Source organism: Dipodomys spectabilis, unplaced genomic scaffold (assembly GCF_019054845.1).
Source record: "Dipodomys spectabilis isolate Male_0828 unplaced genomic scaffold, ASM1905484v1 ptg000002l, whole genome shotgun sequence".
NCBI lineage: Eukaryota > Metazoa > Chordata > Mammalia > Rodentia > Heteromyidae > Dipodomys > Dipodomys spectabilis.
This window is the reverse complement of record NW_024870679.1, coordinates 35,517,994-35,533,231: the sequence shown is the minus strand read 5'-3', so window position 1 is coordinate 35,533,231 and position 15,238 is coordinate 35,517,994. Positions and strand designations below refer to the sequence as shown.

At 42.3% G+C, this 15,238-nt stretch overlaps 1 protein-coding gene across 1 annotated transcript in view; it reads right to left on the bottom strand.

The window, feature by feature from the left end:
• Wls (Wnt ligand secretion mediator) overlaps positions 1-15,238 on the bottom strand; it is a 106,550-nt gene that overhangs the window by 31,425 nt on the left and 59,887 nt on the right. Inside the window, exon 3 of the mRNA XM_042679653.1 lies at positions 1,368-1,492. Within this exon, the coding sequence (XP_042535587.1) occupies positions 1,368-1,492 (125 nt within the window). The remainder of the gene's footprint in view (positions 1-1,367; positions 1,493-15,238) is intronic.

Below are 15,238 nucleotides of genomic sequence, written 5' to 3'. Positions count from 1 at the left end.
TATTTCGAGAGACACATTGACTTCTATGATATTAAGCTGCCCATGTCACGAAAAAAAATCACTGTATCCTGCTTAAGGCTTTTCTTTCTGCACCAAAATTCTGCCTCTGTCAATATTTAGGGCATCTAAGAAGAGTCCCCCCCTCTTTCTCTCTTTTCTTCCCTCCCCCACCTCCTCAGTGCTCCCCTAGCTCTGGCACAAGACTGGCTAATTAGGACAAATTACAGCAGGTGGCAACTTGACTTTTTTCCCCCCCACTTCACAATCCACCAGAGACTAAAACGCTTTAAAGCAATTTCTCATTTAATCTTCAGACTCAAGACTAGATTTCATTGCAATCAAAAAACATAGATTTGATGATTCATTTCCTTCACACCTTTCAAGGTTTAGTATCTTTCTTGAAAGGATCAACATATCCTAAAGATAATTAAGCTACTGTCATTAAGAAGCAGTTGCAGGCAAGCACCCTCCTCCTCCTCCTGCTTCTCCTGCCCCTCAGGGTGGAAGGAAGGTGAGAAATTGCATTGCCTTTTCTGAGAATGAAATTCCATATGCAAAAGCCCTCATCTTGAAAGATATAATCAATTTGCAACAGAACTAGAAAGGTTTTAATTATTTCTTTCACAGCATACAAAGTCCTGAAAGTGTTTGGTATTTCTTTTTCCCACTTCCTTTAGTCTGTCTGCCTATCTATCTATCTATCTATCTATCTATCTATCTATCTATCTATCTATCTATCTATCTATCTAGTGTGTGTAAGTGCCTACCAGTACTGGGGCTTGAATTCAGGGCCTCAGGCTCTTGCTTGGCTTTTGTTATTTAAGGCTGGTGTTCTACCACTTGAGCCACAACTCTACTTCTGGCTTTTTGCTGGTTAAGAGTCTCACAGACATTTTTGTCCAGGTTGGCTTTGAACCAGGATCTTCAGACTCCTAAGTAGCTAGGATTACAGGTGTAAACCACCCATGCATGACTATATTTTTGTTTGTGGTATTTATTCACTGGGGTTATAAATCTTCTTATCTGAACATTAGCTGTGACAGTACACAATGCTAGGAAACTGAGAAGCAGATTCAAAAACTGAGGAAAGGATTGAAACACTTTCATAGTTGTTTTGTGCAAGTACTTGAGAAACAACTGTAGCATTTCAACCAGACATTCCTTCTGTTCTTCTGTCCTTAGCAAAGACCTACTTGTGTGCTCTTCTCTTTACAAAGACAAAGGATAATGAGCAACCCTTGTGGGTCATGCATGCTAGGAAATAAAAGACATGTCTGCAACGTGTGACTAAGTCTTTCCACATACCTGGGGGGGAGGGGCAGGCATCAAATGCAAACTCCATCAACTTTAATATCAAGGTATCCTACCTTGGGGGATGTGAAGGTACATTTGAGTTTCCGGGGTACTCTCTCATGGGCCATTTCGGTCCATTCGGCAAACATATCATCACGGTAAGCCAGAGAAACGTCCATGGAAACTTCTGCATTTTCTCCTGCCAGGGAGAGGGTACATGATTCAGAAATGGCTTTTGGAAAGATATTGTGGAAACACTTTAAAAACTCTTACCAGTTTTGCTGTGGAAACTAAGAAGACAAAACAGACGTAACCATTCCTAGATACTCCAAACTTGAAGGTGAAAAGTCACAGAATTAAAATCTCACCTGGATGTTGGGCCACTTCCATAACTACTCTTCCAGAATCAAGAGCTTCCCCTTAAACTCCCTGGGGATAGGTGCATCGTCCTCTGAGGTAGCTCAAACACTCAGATTCTGAATCATAGTCAGAAATTATCCTTCTGTAACCTGTGCCACTGGTCCAAATTCTGCTCACAGGAGCCACATGGAATTTGAACTTCCACAAAGAGTGTCATAGATACTTGAATATCACAACTCACTGGCTTGTGTTCTCTCTGCTAAAAATAACCAAGTTTTCCAAGTACCTGCTTTGGTTTAGATATGATCTGAGTGTGTCTTCCCGGAGGTTCATGTACAGTGTGTAATCCCCACACAGTGTTGAGATGGTGGATCCTTTAAGAGGTAGGCCCAGGAGGTGATCAGGTCACTGGGACTCTACCAATAGATGGATTAATGCTGGTGGTGAACTTTCAGCCTCTCAAGCTGCAGGTTAAATAACTCTGCTTTATTTGTTACAGCAACAAAAAGCAGACTAAAACATGTCTTTTTGGACTCAATTTAAATCCTTTTGGCACTCTCCTCTGGGCTCATTCTAGTCTGAAAGCTTCCTTCTTAAAACTGTCTAAAAGACCTCAAGTATAGAATCTACCATGTTTCTAAATCTCACAAGGGTCTATTTTTTGGCTAGGTGCTGATCGCTCATAATCTATATAATCTCTCTATAATCCTAGCTACTCAGGAGGCTCAGATCTGAAGATTACAGTTGGGAGCCAGCCCTTGCAGAAAACTCTATGAGATTCTTACCTCCAATTAACCAGCAAAATGACAGACTAGAAGTGTGGCTCAAGTGGTACAGCATGAGCCACACACACACACACACACACACACACACACACACACACTTTCATTGTATTTTAAACAAAGTAATATAAAAAGCAAAGGGCTTCTCCAAAAGATTTGGGCACAGATAGGAATATATTAACAAACACATAATTTTACAGATAGGTGTTCACATATACTTCTTTGTTAATCAAGATCATGAATGGATTCAACTCACAATTCCTCATTAAGTCGATTAGATCAATAAAAATTGCATATACAGCCAGGTGCTGGTGGCTCATGCCTGTAAATCTAGCTACTCAGGAGGCTGAGATCTGAGGATCTCGGTTCAAAGCCAGCCTGGGCAGGAAAGTCAGTGAGACTGTTATCTCCAATAAACCACTAGAAAACTGGAAGTGGTACTGTGGCTCAAGTGGTAGAGAGCTCGCCTTGAGCTGAGGGATAGCACCCAAGCCCTGAGTTCAAGCCCCACGGCCGACAAAAAAATTGCATATACATGTACTAATTTTGTCTGTTTTATGCTATGTTGACCAAGTTTAAGAAAAGATGGGCCTTGATGTGGGGAATAAGAGAACAAACTACATTTCTAAAGCGACTGGAGAGCCAGCTATCACTTGGGTTCTAAAACTGATTATGACATGAGTATTCATCCCTAAGTACAGAATTTACTAATGGATAAATGAAAACCTACCTCAGAGTTGTGATCAGTGGTAAATAAGGAAGGTCAGATTAGAAGCACTACGAGCTGCATGGTGTGCAGCTGCATGGTGTGCAATAGGTGTTTGCTTAACAAATATTCCTTACCTTGAACACATGTTAAGTCACAGGGGAAGAGATAAGAACATCTGTCAAGTGAGCATACATAGAATGTCCTATCGGTACAAGAATACCACAATTGTTGACCTGTTTCTTTCTCTCCTCCGGATAAAAATGACCCAAGTTTTTCAACCATCTCACTTCAGTTTGGATAGGATCTGAGTGTATGCACTACGCTTGTGTATTTCAACACTTTTCATAGATGAATAATGGTCAGCATAGGGCTTCAGGACAGCCATAGTATAAACCCTCACATATGGAATGTTCCAGAAAAGTGAATCCATACATGCAACAGAGGCCCAAATCACTCAGGATCTGGAAGCACCTGGGTTTCCTAAGGTGGAGTGGAGCTGACAACAGGGTGATTGGGTAGGGGCCTGTATACAGTGACTGGGTGGGAGCCTGCAAACAGAATGGCTGGATCCTTGGGCCTCCAGCATCTTCCCAGCTCCACATAGCCTGAACAGAGACTTGACTTGAGGACACCATCAATGCAGAGACCCAGGGCTGAACAAGGGGAAGGACAAAAAAATGTGCAACCCCCAACTTGGTACCAGCAATAGTCAGAGTTTGGATGTGTCTTTGACCAGGGACCAGGCTAGTTTCCACTGCTTAGCAACCTCAGTGGCTAATAGGAAGAATGGGTGAAAATCTCCATCTGTCATGAATACTGGACACCAGAATAGACCCTTTTCATTTGTCGCCCCAGGTTAGAAAGTGAGACTTCCAATGGTGTTTGAAGGGAACCTGAAGAACACAATGCTAACATTACCATCTCATTCAGGCCACAACAGTATTTCATTTATTGTGCTCCTGGAATTATTAGGGCTCAGTAAGATCACCATCTTACACATAGGTGGATGGGTTTTTACTCTGGGCTCTGTCCTTTTAAAGCCCCCTCTCTGCGAGTCCTTCTTCATCTGCTTCCTTTCTTACAGAAGACCCTAGCTACCCACTGCCTACTTATACTCTATGCTCCAGGAACTCAGGGGCTCAAATACTCTACCCTGACAGCTCTAACTCTACTTCAAGGTCTGGGTGGTCTTCAAGAGGAAATCAACAACCACTTGTACACCCTTGGGAGGTCAGGAATGAACAAAAGGCTGCAATTCATAGGAAGACTTGAACAGAGTGAACAGAGCTTGAGCTCAGAGGTTGAATTGTTTATGTATAAGCAACAAGGCTCCTCTCTGTATGAGATGGAATCAGATGGTCCAGGGGCTTTATGCTTCCTAGTCAATCATATTTCGATACAGAATTCCAAGCAATCCAAAAATCCTAAATTCTAATTTGTCCTTCCAGTTAACTATGAAAGTAACTTTGGCATAATGAGAGAACTGAACATATTTGGCTTAGCAGCTTATTGGTCGGATTTATCACTTAGCAGTTTATTGGATTTATCCCATTTCTTTCTTCCCTCCCTCCCTCTAATTCCTTGTGAAAATGGTGTAGTATTCATGTATAACCTAAGCACTCTTTCCCTCCCTCTGTTCCTCCCTCCGTTCCTCCCTCCCTCCCCCCTCCCTCCCTCCCTCCCTCTTTCTTTCTTTCTTTCTCTCTCTCTCTTTCTTTCTTTCTCTCTCTCTCTCTCTCTCTCTCTCTCTCTCTCTCTCCTTTCCTTCCTTCCTTTCTTCCTTCCTTCCTTTCTTCCTGTGCTAGTACTGGGGCTTGAACTCAGAGCCTGGGTACTATCCCTTAGCTTTTCCCACTCAAGGCTGGCACTCTACCACTTGAGCCACACCTCTACTTCCTGACCTGGCACTTTTAAATATTTAGACATATACCTTCATTGATATTCATGCGCTAGGCCTCACAATGCCTGGTTAAGCTGGTGCCCCCAGGAGGGAGAAGCCCAGACAGGTTCAGCTCCTGGCTTGGTCCTACCTCCCCATCTGCTGAGTAACCTCACAGGAAAAACAAAACATTTAAATACTATTTTTTAATGTGCATTTTTTCCATCTTAAGCTCCTGTGGCTTCTGATATTTCATTAAATTATTTAATTTTCTATACAATTGTATGAAGTAGACATAAATATGTCCTTGAGATGAATAAATAAACCAAGATTCTCAGGCATTGAGTATCTAGGATAAAATCATCATGTGGCGTGGCAGCATGAGCAACATGACTACTCTGAAAATGTCGGCAAAGACCCGTCATCTTTTGGCTTCATGGCAAAAGTGGTACAGGAATTAATTTGCTGCACAATAGTAGTTATCTACTCTTCTACATACCTCCTATTACGTCATATATACATTAGTTATACACAAGATTGTTAGAAGGACGATTATATTTCGTATTACCTTCTTTTTATTAAGCCAGCTAACTACTCACAAAACATAAATATCTTTGTCTTCAACAAGAACAGTGTTTTCTGGTGAGACCACAGGAGGATATTCTTAGGGGAGGAGCACAGAGGTGCAATGCATGTAAATCAATATTCATCGACATGGAAGCAGGTTTTGTTTTTGTCTTCTTTTCTTTTTATCTTGCTTGTTCATTTATCTTTTTTATTGTGAAAATACCATACAGAGGGGTTACAATTACATGGGCAAGATAATGAGTACATTTCTTATCAAGCATTGTTGCCTCCTCCTTTGTTTCTCCTTCCCATCCCTTCCCATCTCCCACCCTTGTTCATTTATCGTTGGGCAGGGGAGGGGAGGGCACCAAAATGGTGGGACAAAGAGTGAACAAATCCAGCAGTGGTACTCACTAGATACTATGTTGAAAATGAACTACACAATATGTGGGTGGGGATGTGTGTGTGGGGGAAACATTGTCCAAAATGAAATGTACTCTTTACCTGACTTATATAACTGTACTTTGTACTTTAACCTTATAATAACAACAAAAAATTAAAACAATTTTTTTAAAGACAACAGTGTTTTCCATTGTCAGGTGCCATGTGTTTTGTGTTCTCTCCTTCAATCCCCACATCCTTCGGGGAGGAACTTGCCCAAGAACACGTGGCAGTGGTGAAACTTCCATCTGAATCTTCCTAGAACCATATGACCCTCAAATAGCTTAATCAAGCATACTTCATGGAAGAGCCACTCAACTTCAAGCAAACTCCCTTCCCAGCCTTCTACAGGGGAGAGATACCCTGTTGCCAGGAGGTCAAAAGAATGGCTCAGAATCACGTGTGGAACCCTGTAACGTGAGCTCCTGGGGGAGGAGCTGCTGCTACCTGCACAGCCCCTTTCCATAAAGTAGTATGATCTAAGGAGGACCAAGTTCGAGGCCTGAGAACACAGGATTCATGCTGTGGTTCTGCCCCTGAGTGCATGTGTATTCATAGGCAGGTAGGGTTCTAGCCAGGGCAGGAACTAAAACACAGGAGAACCGATGCTTTTAGTTTCAGCCAGTAGCAGCAGATAGATCAGATGAGTTTTACTGGATCTTTTTTGATGTTAAAGTCAGAAATTCCCATGTTTATAAACTAAATCCCAAGTTTTAGATGCCAGTAATTAATTCACTAAAGGCAAAAGAAATGAAAACATCTGTGCAAGGTAGTTAGCGAAGCATCAAGTGATTTCCAAGTCACTATGAGGAGACAACAAATTCCTTCACACTGGTCACTACATCGTCAACTTCATCTTCCCCTGTCATTACCAGGTCAAGTTCCCTCTAAAGCTGTCTCTGAGAGGTTATTGGATTTATAACTTTTTCCACTCAATCTTGCTCATCATTGATTTGCTCAATGTGTAGCTAGGCAGACATAATATCACTCCTATATTTGAGGAGCAGAAGCCAGAATTTAGAAAATCCAGCCCTGGAAACATAATCTCTGTCTGCTCAAGCAGCCTAACCTGTGGATGCTTTGTTTCTCAGACCATTTGTGTCTTTCATGACGTAAGGAAAAAAGAAAAATAAACAAAAATTGGGAAGAACAGCCTATCCTGGTAATCCTCCTACCTCTCTCATTGGATCAAAAGGATGCTTCGGTACCTCAAGTGTTAGACTAAGACTTACTTCCTGAAATTTTGTGATCATTAAATTAGTTGCTGCATGAAAAGTGCTCAGAACAGTGTGGAAAGCTTCCACGATTAGCAATGGTTGTTGTCATCATCTTACTAGGGAAGTGAAAGTCATCTCTATTTTTCATTCAAAGTCATCCCCAGGTTTCAGGAATGGCAGCTTCTCACTATCATCTCCTAATCCAAGCCTGGGGCACAAAACTCAGAGAAGGAAAAGGTCTGGCTGTGCAGAGGAAGCCAGCAAAGCTGGGGAGCTGGCTGTTCAGATCATTTTCTCTTCGGCTGTTGATGGACTCGGAAATACAGTGCAGCTTTAATGACTATGTTGCATGTAATAAAACACCAGTTTCATGCTCCCAAGATACTGCATGGCTAATCTTCCCCTTGCCCTCCCTTCATGGATAATGAAGGCCAAGAATCCGATGGAAACTCTCAGGTAGAACTGCAGGAAGGCTAGAGCTAGAGAACCTTTCCTATAAAATAGCCACAGTGGTTATATCAGTTCCAGAGACTCAGGCTGGAAGGAATCAGCATAAGGCACTCGCAGATTTCAAATCCACAGGATTTTCCTCCCTGCATTTATTTCAGACCAGCTGCTTTGGTATGGAAGCCATAGAACCCAGGGGCTGGGAAAACCTCACACTTCTCAGATGACTTTAGAGATATATTTTGTCTAGTGCTAAAGTCATTCAGGATACAGGGAAGGGAGTATGGAAAGGCATTGTGGGTTCTACACAATTACTATTTCCATCCTGTTATGGGGTGGTGCTGACAGAAGGAAACCTGAACTCCAAGATCTGCAGGAGCAGACCCACCCTGCAGGGTCATTCCAAGTGGAAAAAGACCCACGTCTTTCCATGTCCAGAAGTGCATATGCCCTTTGGAAGTCTTTCTATACTTGACTTTATATACTTTATATAATTGACAGCTGTGCTGTGCTGCCCTATCTGGGCAAATCAAAAGTAGGAGAGGACAGCAAGATTCTCTTGCAACTAGGAAGGAGGTTGGGCATCCCCAACAATTCTAGGATGGCTACTTAATGTAAGCATGGCCCTTGGGGTAGGAGGTGGGATGCAGTGAGGAAAGATGACTGGCAGCTTCCCTGAGGAAGTCACCAGAAGGCCTTTCACCTATACTTTATGTCCTCTCTGTGTCTGAAATAGGTATTAAGATGCCAGGACAGTACCAAGGGCAAGAACACAAGTCTAGGGGCAAATAGAGATGGGTTTGCGTCTTATGTTTCCCTGTTGAGTTAACCTTGAATAAGTCTTGCTTTTCTCCTTTGCAAGATGGAAATAATGGAACCCATTTCCTACAGCTCCTGACCATTTGGTTTATAGCAGGTCCTTAAAAAAACTCAAGTTCCTTTTTCATCCAGTCCTAGGATGCTTAGTTTATATTGTGGACCAACTACATGGAAGGAAAAGAGCGATTCCTGTTAGAGGAGAAAAATGATAATTTCATGGTATCAAAAAACTTTTAGATTCTAGAGAAACCTTAATTTTCTTGGGACTTTGCCCTGGGGAAAAAACAAAAGAGGTTTCAAAGCACTCATGTATTCTCACATTACACAGAGGCTGACAGTCACAAAAGTTTGTTTGGGTAACCTCAGAAGGAGGCCAGGCCAGACCCAGCCTCATCCCAGCCTCCTGGCAGACGTATAATCTGAGGTTATTTATGCCAGCATTCCTTCCTCAATCAAAAACTCTCTGACCTGGCTTGTATGTTCTTGATGTTTTCAATTAAGGACATAACAAAACCAACCCTGTCTTATATCCATGGTTAGGCCTGGCAAAAATGGACTCAGCTAATTATAAATTTGGCTCTGGCTGTTTTCATAAGATGCCCTGCAGGCTTGGGGGCGAGCAGTTATACATATGAATGAGTACAAGTATGTCATAAACCAGTTTAGCAATTTAATTTCCATTACCTCTCATCTTTACCCAGCCTGCCAAGCATTTACATTGTGAAGAAATATTTTCTGTGCATAAGAAGACATATATCTAAGCATCACCAGAATGTCCCTTACTATATTCCAGTGCATTATCTCCTAGTTGAAATCAGATGTGTCAATAGAACATGACTAAGACAAGGGAAATATTGTTTACCTCTGGTTCTTTGCAAAAAGATAGAAAGCTTCCACTTCATTGCAGCTGTAGCCAAGGGCATTACTGAATCAAACCTGTACAATAGTGTGATGTAAGTATCATATATATATATTGTAAATAAATAGACCTGATGTACACTGAATATGAATATCCATTAGGATTAGATTGTAGGTCAGCACTTTTCCCTTCAATACACTTACCCTAAAGATTTTTTACCTATTTCTGAGATGCAAGTCTCATTCTCCAGTCAAGATTTCCCTCCTGGGGCTGGGAAGGTGTCTCAGTGGTAAAGCGCTTGCCTTGCATGCCTGAGACCCTGGGTTCGATTCCTCAGCACCACATAAGCAAAAAGAAAAAAGCCGGAAGTGGCGCTGTGGCTCAAGTGGTAGAGTGCTAGCCTTGAGCTAAAGAGCTGAGGGACAGCGCCCAGGCCCAGAGTTCAGGCCCCAAGACCGGACCAAAAAAAAAAAAAAAAAAAAGATTTCCTTCCTATTGATGTCTCTTCCCATAGTGCACAGAGCCAAACCACCCAGCTTGGTCAAGCTTGTCTACTGGATATCTTTCAGATGTATCCCCTCTCCTCTGTAACATTGTTCAGGCTTCCACTACCTCTGGCTTCAATGACTGGAACACATCCATTTCTGTCTTAATTTTTCACCTTAAAGTTGGTTTGTTTACACTGACTTCTGTCTAAAGAGGAAGCTCCTTGAATGTCATAGCAGGCTGTCACATTTAAATACAGCCCTCTGGAAACAGGGGAAAACATACAACAGAGGGGCCCATCAGCTGTACTGGACATTGATGAAAACGAACTAAGCAACTCAAGGGCAGTGATGGGAGGGAGGGAACGAGAGGAAAGAGGGAACAGCTGACACTAAGCAAAAAGAAAGAAATGTACGTATCACCTGATATGGAAGAAATAGTTGTATTGTCAAAGCTCATAGAATTCACAAACATTATAGACCATGATAATGACAATTTGCCTTGTGAAGATTAAAATGTGTTTTAACTTTAAGTATCACCATCCCACAATACTGTAAAATTTGTGAAATTTATGTAATCAATCTCAATAAAAATATTTTTTAAAAATACAGCCCTCTGTACACACACCCTTGTCCAGCTGGCAGGCAGCAGATTCAACAGACAGCCTGAGATTGTAGCCCACTTTGGCCACTTGATACCTGCCTATGCAACTCTAGGGTGGTGGTAAACACCATCTTTGAAACTTAAGAAATAATCACATTCATGAATGCCAAGCATTTGACAATGGCATAGCATGTAGTAAGCACTCAATAAATACTAGCTGCTATATGAAGGCTTCACTTAACATTACTGTGTTGGCTGTACTCAGGGCTGCAGGAAGTACTTGGCATTTCTACCCATTCCAGACCAATTCCTATCCCTCTTCTAGAATCCCATCCAATTCACTCCTACCTTCCTGTTCTTTTCTTTTTTGATATATATTTTTTATTGTAAATATATTGCACAGAGGGGTTACAGTTACACAAGAAAGGTGATGAGTACATTTCCTATCGAGCATTGTTACCCCCTCCTTTGTTTTTCCCCTACCATCTCTTCCTACCCCACGGCCTCAGCTCCTCCCTCCTCCCCCCACCCCAAGTTGTAAAGTTCATTTTCAACAGTGTCTTGTACATCTCATTGTTACAATGGGTCAACCTGTATCCTTGTTTCTCCTACCTTCCTATTCTCTTTTTTCTGCTTATGTAGTGCTAAGGAATTGAACCCAAGGCCTCATGCATGCAAGGCAAGCACTCTACCACTGAGCCACCTTCCCAGCTACTTTCCTACTCTTGTTCTCAAACACAGTATAGTGTCCCTGCTCATGTTCCCACAGTGCCCTCTTAGTCCAGCACTGGACCACTTGCCCTAATGCAATGCATCTACATGCCTGCTTATCTGTGTCTTTCTCCATTTACACTGGATGTGAATGTCCATATCTAACTCAGTCCTGGTAGAAGCAGTAGCACTCATGTCTTTACACAAGTAATTTTCAATAAGTATTTACCAAATTGAAGGAAGTCAGGCACTGGTGGCTCACACTTGTAATCCTGGCTACTCAGGAGCCTGAGATCTGAGGATTGAGTTTGAAGTCTTCCCAGGCAAGAAAGTTTGGAGGTGTGGCTCAAATGGCATAGTGCCAGTCTTAAGCAAAAGAGCTAAAAGACAGTGCCTAGAACCCTCTGTTCAAGTCCCATTGCCAGCAAAAAATTAAAATAAGCAACAAAATTGATGCACATCATTTTTCTTCAAATATTATTTTTTTAAAAAATACTTTCTTGTTATTATAAAGGTGATGTACAGAGGGGTTACAATTTCATAGGTCAGGTAAAGAATACATTTCTTTTTGTACAATGTCACCCCTTCCTTCACACTCTCCCTCCTATCCCCACTGAGAAGTTGTATAGTTCAGTTCCAACATAGTGTCTAGTGAAAACCATTGCTGCATTTTTCAATATTATACCCCCAAATTTCCATCATCTTTACACTCATCATGTGGTTTGCTCTATTTTGATGAGATCCATACCTTCTTTTTCTACTATCTGCTTTTGTATCCTTACACTTACTTACACACACACACACACACACACACACACACACACATACACATATCCTCATAAAAACAATGATCCTCAAATTGGCTCATAAGTGACCCATAGTCCTACCAAGCCTGGATGAAAGGGAAACTTTTGAAAGAAGTGGTTCAAAGGGAGGTGCTGTCTTGGCTCTCCCTCTTCTTTCTGGATAATAATGTGAGCCCAGTGGGATTGAAGGAGGAGACAAGGCATGTTTTGGAAGCTGCATATCAACAAATTCTCTGACCTGAAGTTGTTCTAGGGTTTAAGGCTTAAGCAAAACAATATAAGGGTCTGTATTTATGTCTTTCCAACCCATGGGGATAAGATGGAACTTCTTATAAGAGATTCTGCTGTGTAAGAAAAACTGTGCAGCACCTATTTAGGTATATAAACCCAGGGTAATGTGTCATGGTAACCTATTCTAGCCTACTTTACTAGGGCTAGAATGGAAGCCCATTAGGAACCAAGAAGCCATAACAATCAACACTGCCTCCAAGGTGAATCATTAATTCTCAGAAACTAACAATAGTGGAAACCCAGCCTAATTTCTCCTCTACTGAATATTTTTAAATACCTCCTGATTTCCATGTATGATAATGGGGATAAAACCACACACATATAAGACATAGTTATTGCCCACAGATTTTTTCAGTCAAGTGGGAGAGGCAGGCATATACATAAATGAGGACAATTCCATGTGTTAATAATGTGTTCAAAGCACATACAAATATAAACAGTTGGCAGGAAAAGGAGTTCTGGACAGGAGAGCCAAGGAATGTATCACAGAAAACATGATCTGGATCACCTCATTCAGAACAGATGAAGTATTATCTGTGAACTACAAGGTAAGGAAGATTTCACTAGGCAGTGAAGTAGGAGGAAGAATACAAACAGAAGAAATTATGTGTATAAACAGTCATTACAAGCACAAAATGGTATAGAGAAAGCAGCTCAGTATGGACGACTAAGAGTGACTAGAGGGAAGGGAGACCTGCGGGGTAGGAACGATCTGATAGCCAAGGGACAGGGCTGGTACCAAACATGCACTTGCCTGTTTAGAAGGATGTTTCAGCAAGATTCTGGCATCTGTGTGAAAGTCGGAGCTGGATTGTGTGTGTGAGTGTGTATGTGTGTGTGTTTGTCTCATGACAGAGCCAGGAAGAGAAAATTGAGGCCTCCAGAGCTCAGGTTTCAATGCCATAGAAACCATCACCAGAAGGATATTTTCTAATGAACTGGTTTTCCTAAGAATTTGAACTCAACCATGAATCAGTTCTTTTTCCTAACCAAGCTAGAGAAATCAGAACCATGAAAGCCAGCAAGTGTTAAAATATTGGTGCTTTCCATTTGACCATAATCAACATGAATGCAGAGAGAAAGCAAATCTGACAGCTGAGGGAGAGAAACACACAGTGGGTGTCTTTGCTTTCTCCTCAGGACACCTTCTCCACACAGAGCATTTAGCATAGCTGATCTGATGCCTGTGAAAAATCTACCTGCCTCCCTCTCCCGCACTGCCCCCCCCCCTCTGAATGCAATTAGAGAAGAGAGCTTCATTCACACTGAATCTAAAAATAGCCTGACGGCAGAGTTCACAGAGTGACAGCTGCATTCTCAAACTGTAACCAGGAAAGGAAAGGGATGGCTAATTTAACTTAACAACTTCCCAAACAAACAGTGCAGGAGGAGCTCAAGATAGAGAAAACACGAACGTCTGCTCTTCAAAAGGGAAGGAGAGGAATGAGGTCACTCTTAGGCAAGTTATTAGTCCTCTCAAATTTGGATGAGACCTAATTCACCTAAATCTCTCCCCCAGTCTGCCTCGAGTCCTTCAGGGAAGTGTTCTGAGAAATTCAGCTGCTAGAGGAATACATGCAAGACCAGACAGAAGAGCCAGGGTTTCCCTCCTTTTTCTTCTATCATCCTGGGCACCCAAAGCTCAGAAGAGCCAGTCCATTTTTCCAGACAGCATATATAAATGCAAGCTATTTCTTTTGTTCGTTTGTTTTCCCTTCACCATACCTAAATTACATTCTGACTAGCCTGGGGCATTAAAAGAGAAATGATCCAGGCAATAAACATGAATGATTAAGGGGGAGAAACCCCCTCAAGTGTCTAAAAAAGAGGGAACCCAGTCAGTCCCAAACGTTTTCTGATTTCCTCCTCAGTCTACCAGTCTGCCTTGTGCCAGGAGAGATTATGGTTGGGCTTCAAAAGAAACAAGAGAAGGATGTTTGGGGATGGAAAACAGATTCTCTGCAGCTCTCCCCAGATCTGCCCTGGCTCTCAGGACGCAGGCAGCCAGCTAAATGCCAGTCACTGCATCCCGGCATTCTCTCGCCACACTGCCTCCATTGCCCTGGTGACTCAGTTGCTTCAACAGCTGTGTTATGGCTGGAGTCCATCCAGTGTTGTTCACACAGAGTATTTGTTTCATACGACGTGGGAATTATTATACTCAGGGTTTGGGGTTCTAATGCAGAGATGGTCCTCCCCTTGATCAGTGAGCCATGGTGTTCTCTTAAGTTCAGCTGTAGGAGGAATGGGACAGTATTCTGCTGCTACCCAGGCTTCCAGGACATGGACAAGATTGGTAACCATATGAAGAGGGTGGAGGAGGCATATATATATATATATATATATATATATATATATATATATATATATATATATATATATATGCCTATGTGAGGGGCAGAAGGACACCCCCGAAAACCTTGCCCTTGGCTGAGCCCCTGAAGATGTCCACTGCCCCTCTCTCAAGAAGCCACTCACTGCAATGGGGGTGAGTGGTTAGAGAGACTCACCCCCCTCTGCTCCGCTCCGCACTGCGGCTCTCCATCTCCCTCTGTGTTTCCCTGGAAATCAACATCAGGGCCTCTGCCTTTGCTGAAGCCATCCTCCAGCATCTTTCTACACTCCTGCCCCTCAACAGTTTGGGGGCAGGGCACCTCCTGTGTCCTACCCCAGCTCTGGCCTTCTCTTCTCTCATTTGTCCCCTGCTTGCAATCATCTGTGTTCATGTTGCTTCTTCAGTAAGTGGACACTGATGACTTGCTCATTTCCTCCATATCCCATATTCCTCAGTCTCTTGCTCAGTATTGAGCAAAGGAGGCAGGTACTTTGGGCTGAATAAAATAGTCCAAACTCCAGAATGCTGAAGAGGTGATGGGAGAAAGGAAAAGGCATTTCCAGTGGGCAGATCCAATTTCTATTTCTAGTGCAGGCTGCTTTTCCTTTGAAGAAACCTAGTAAGTCAGTCATG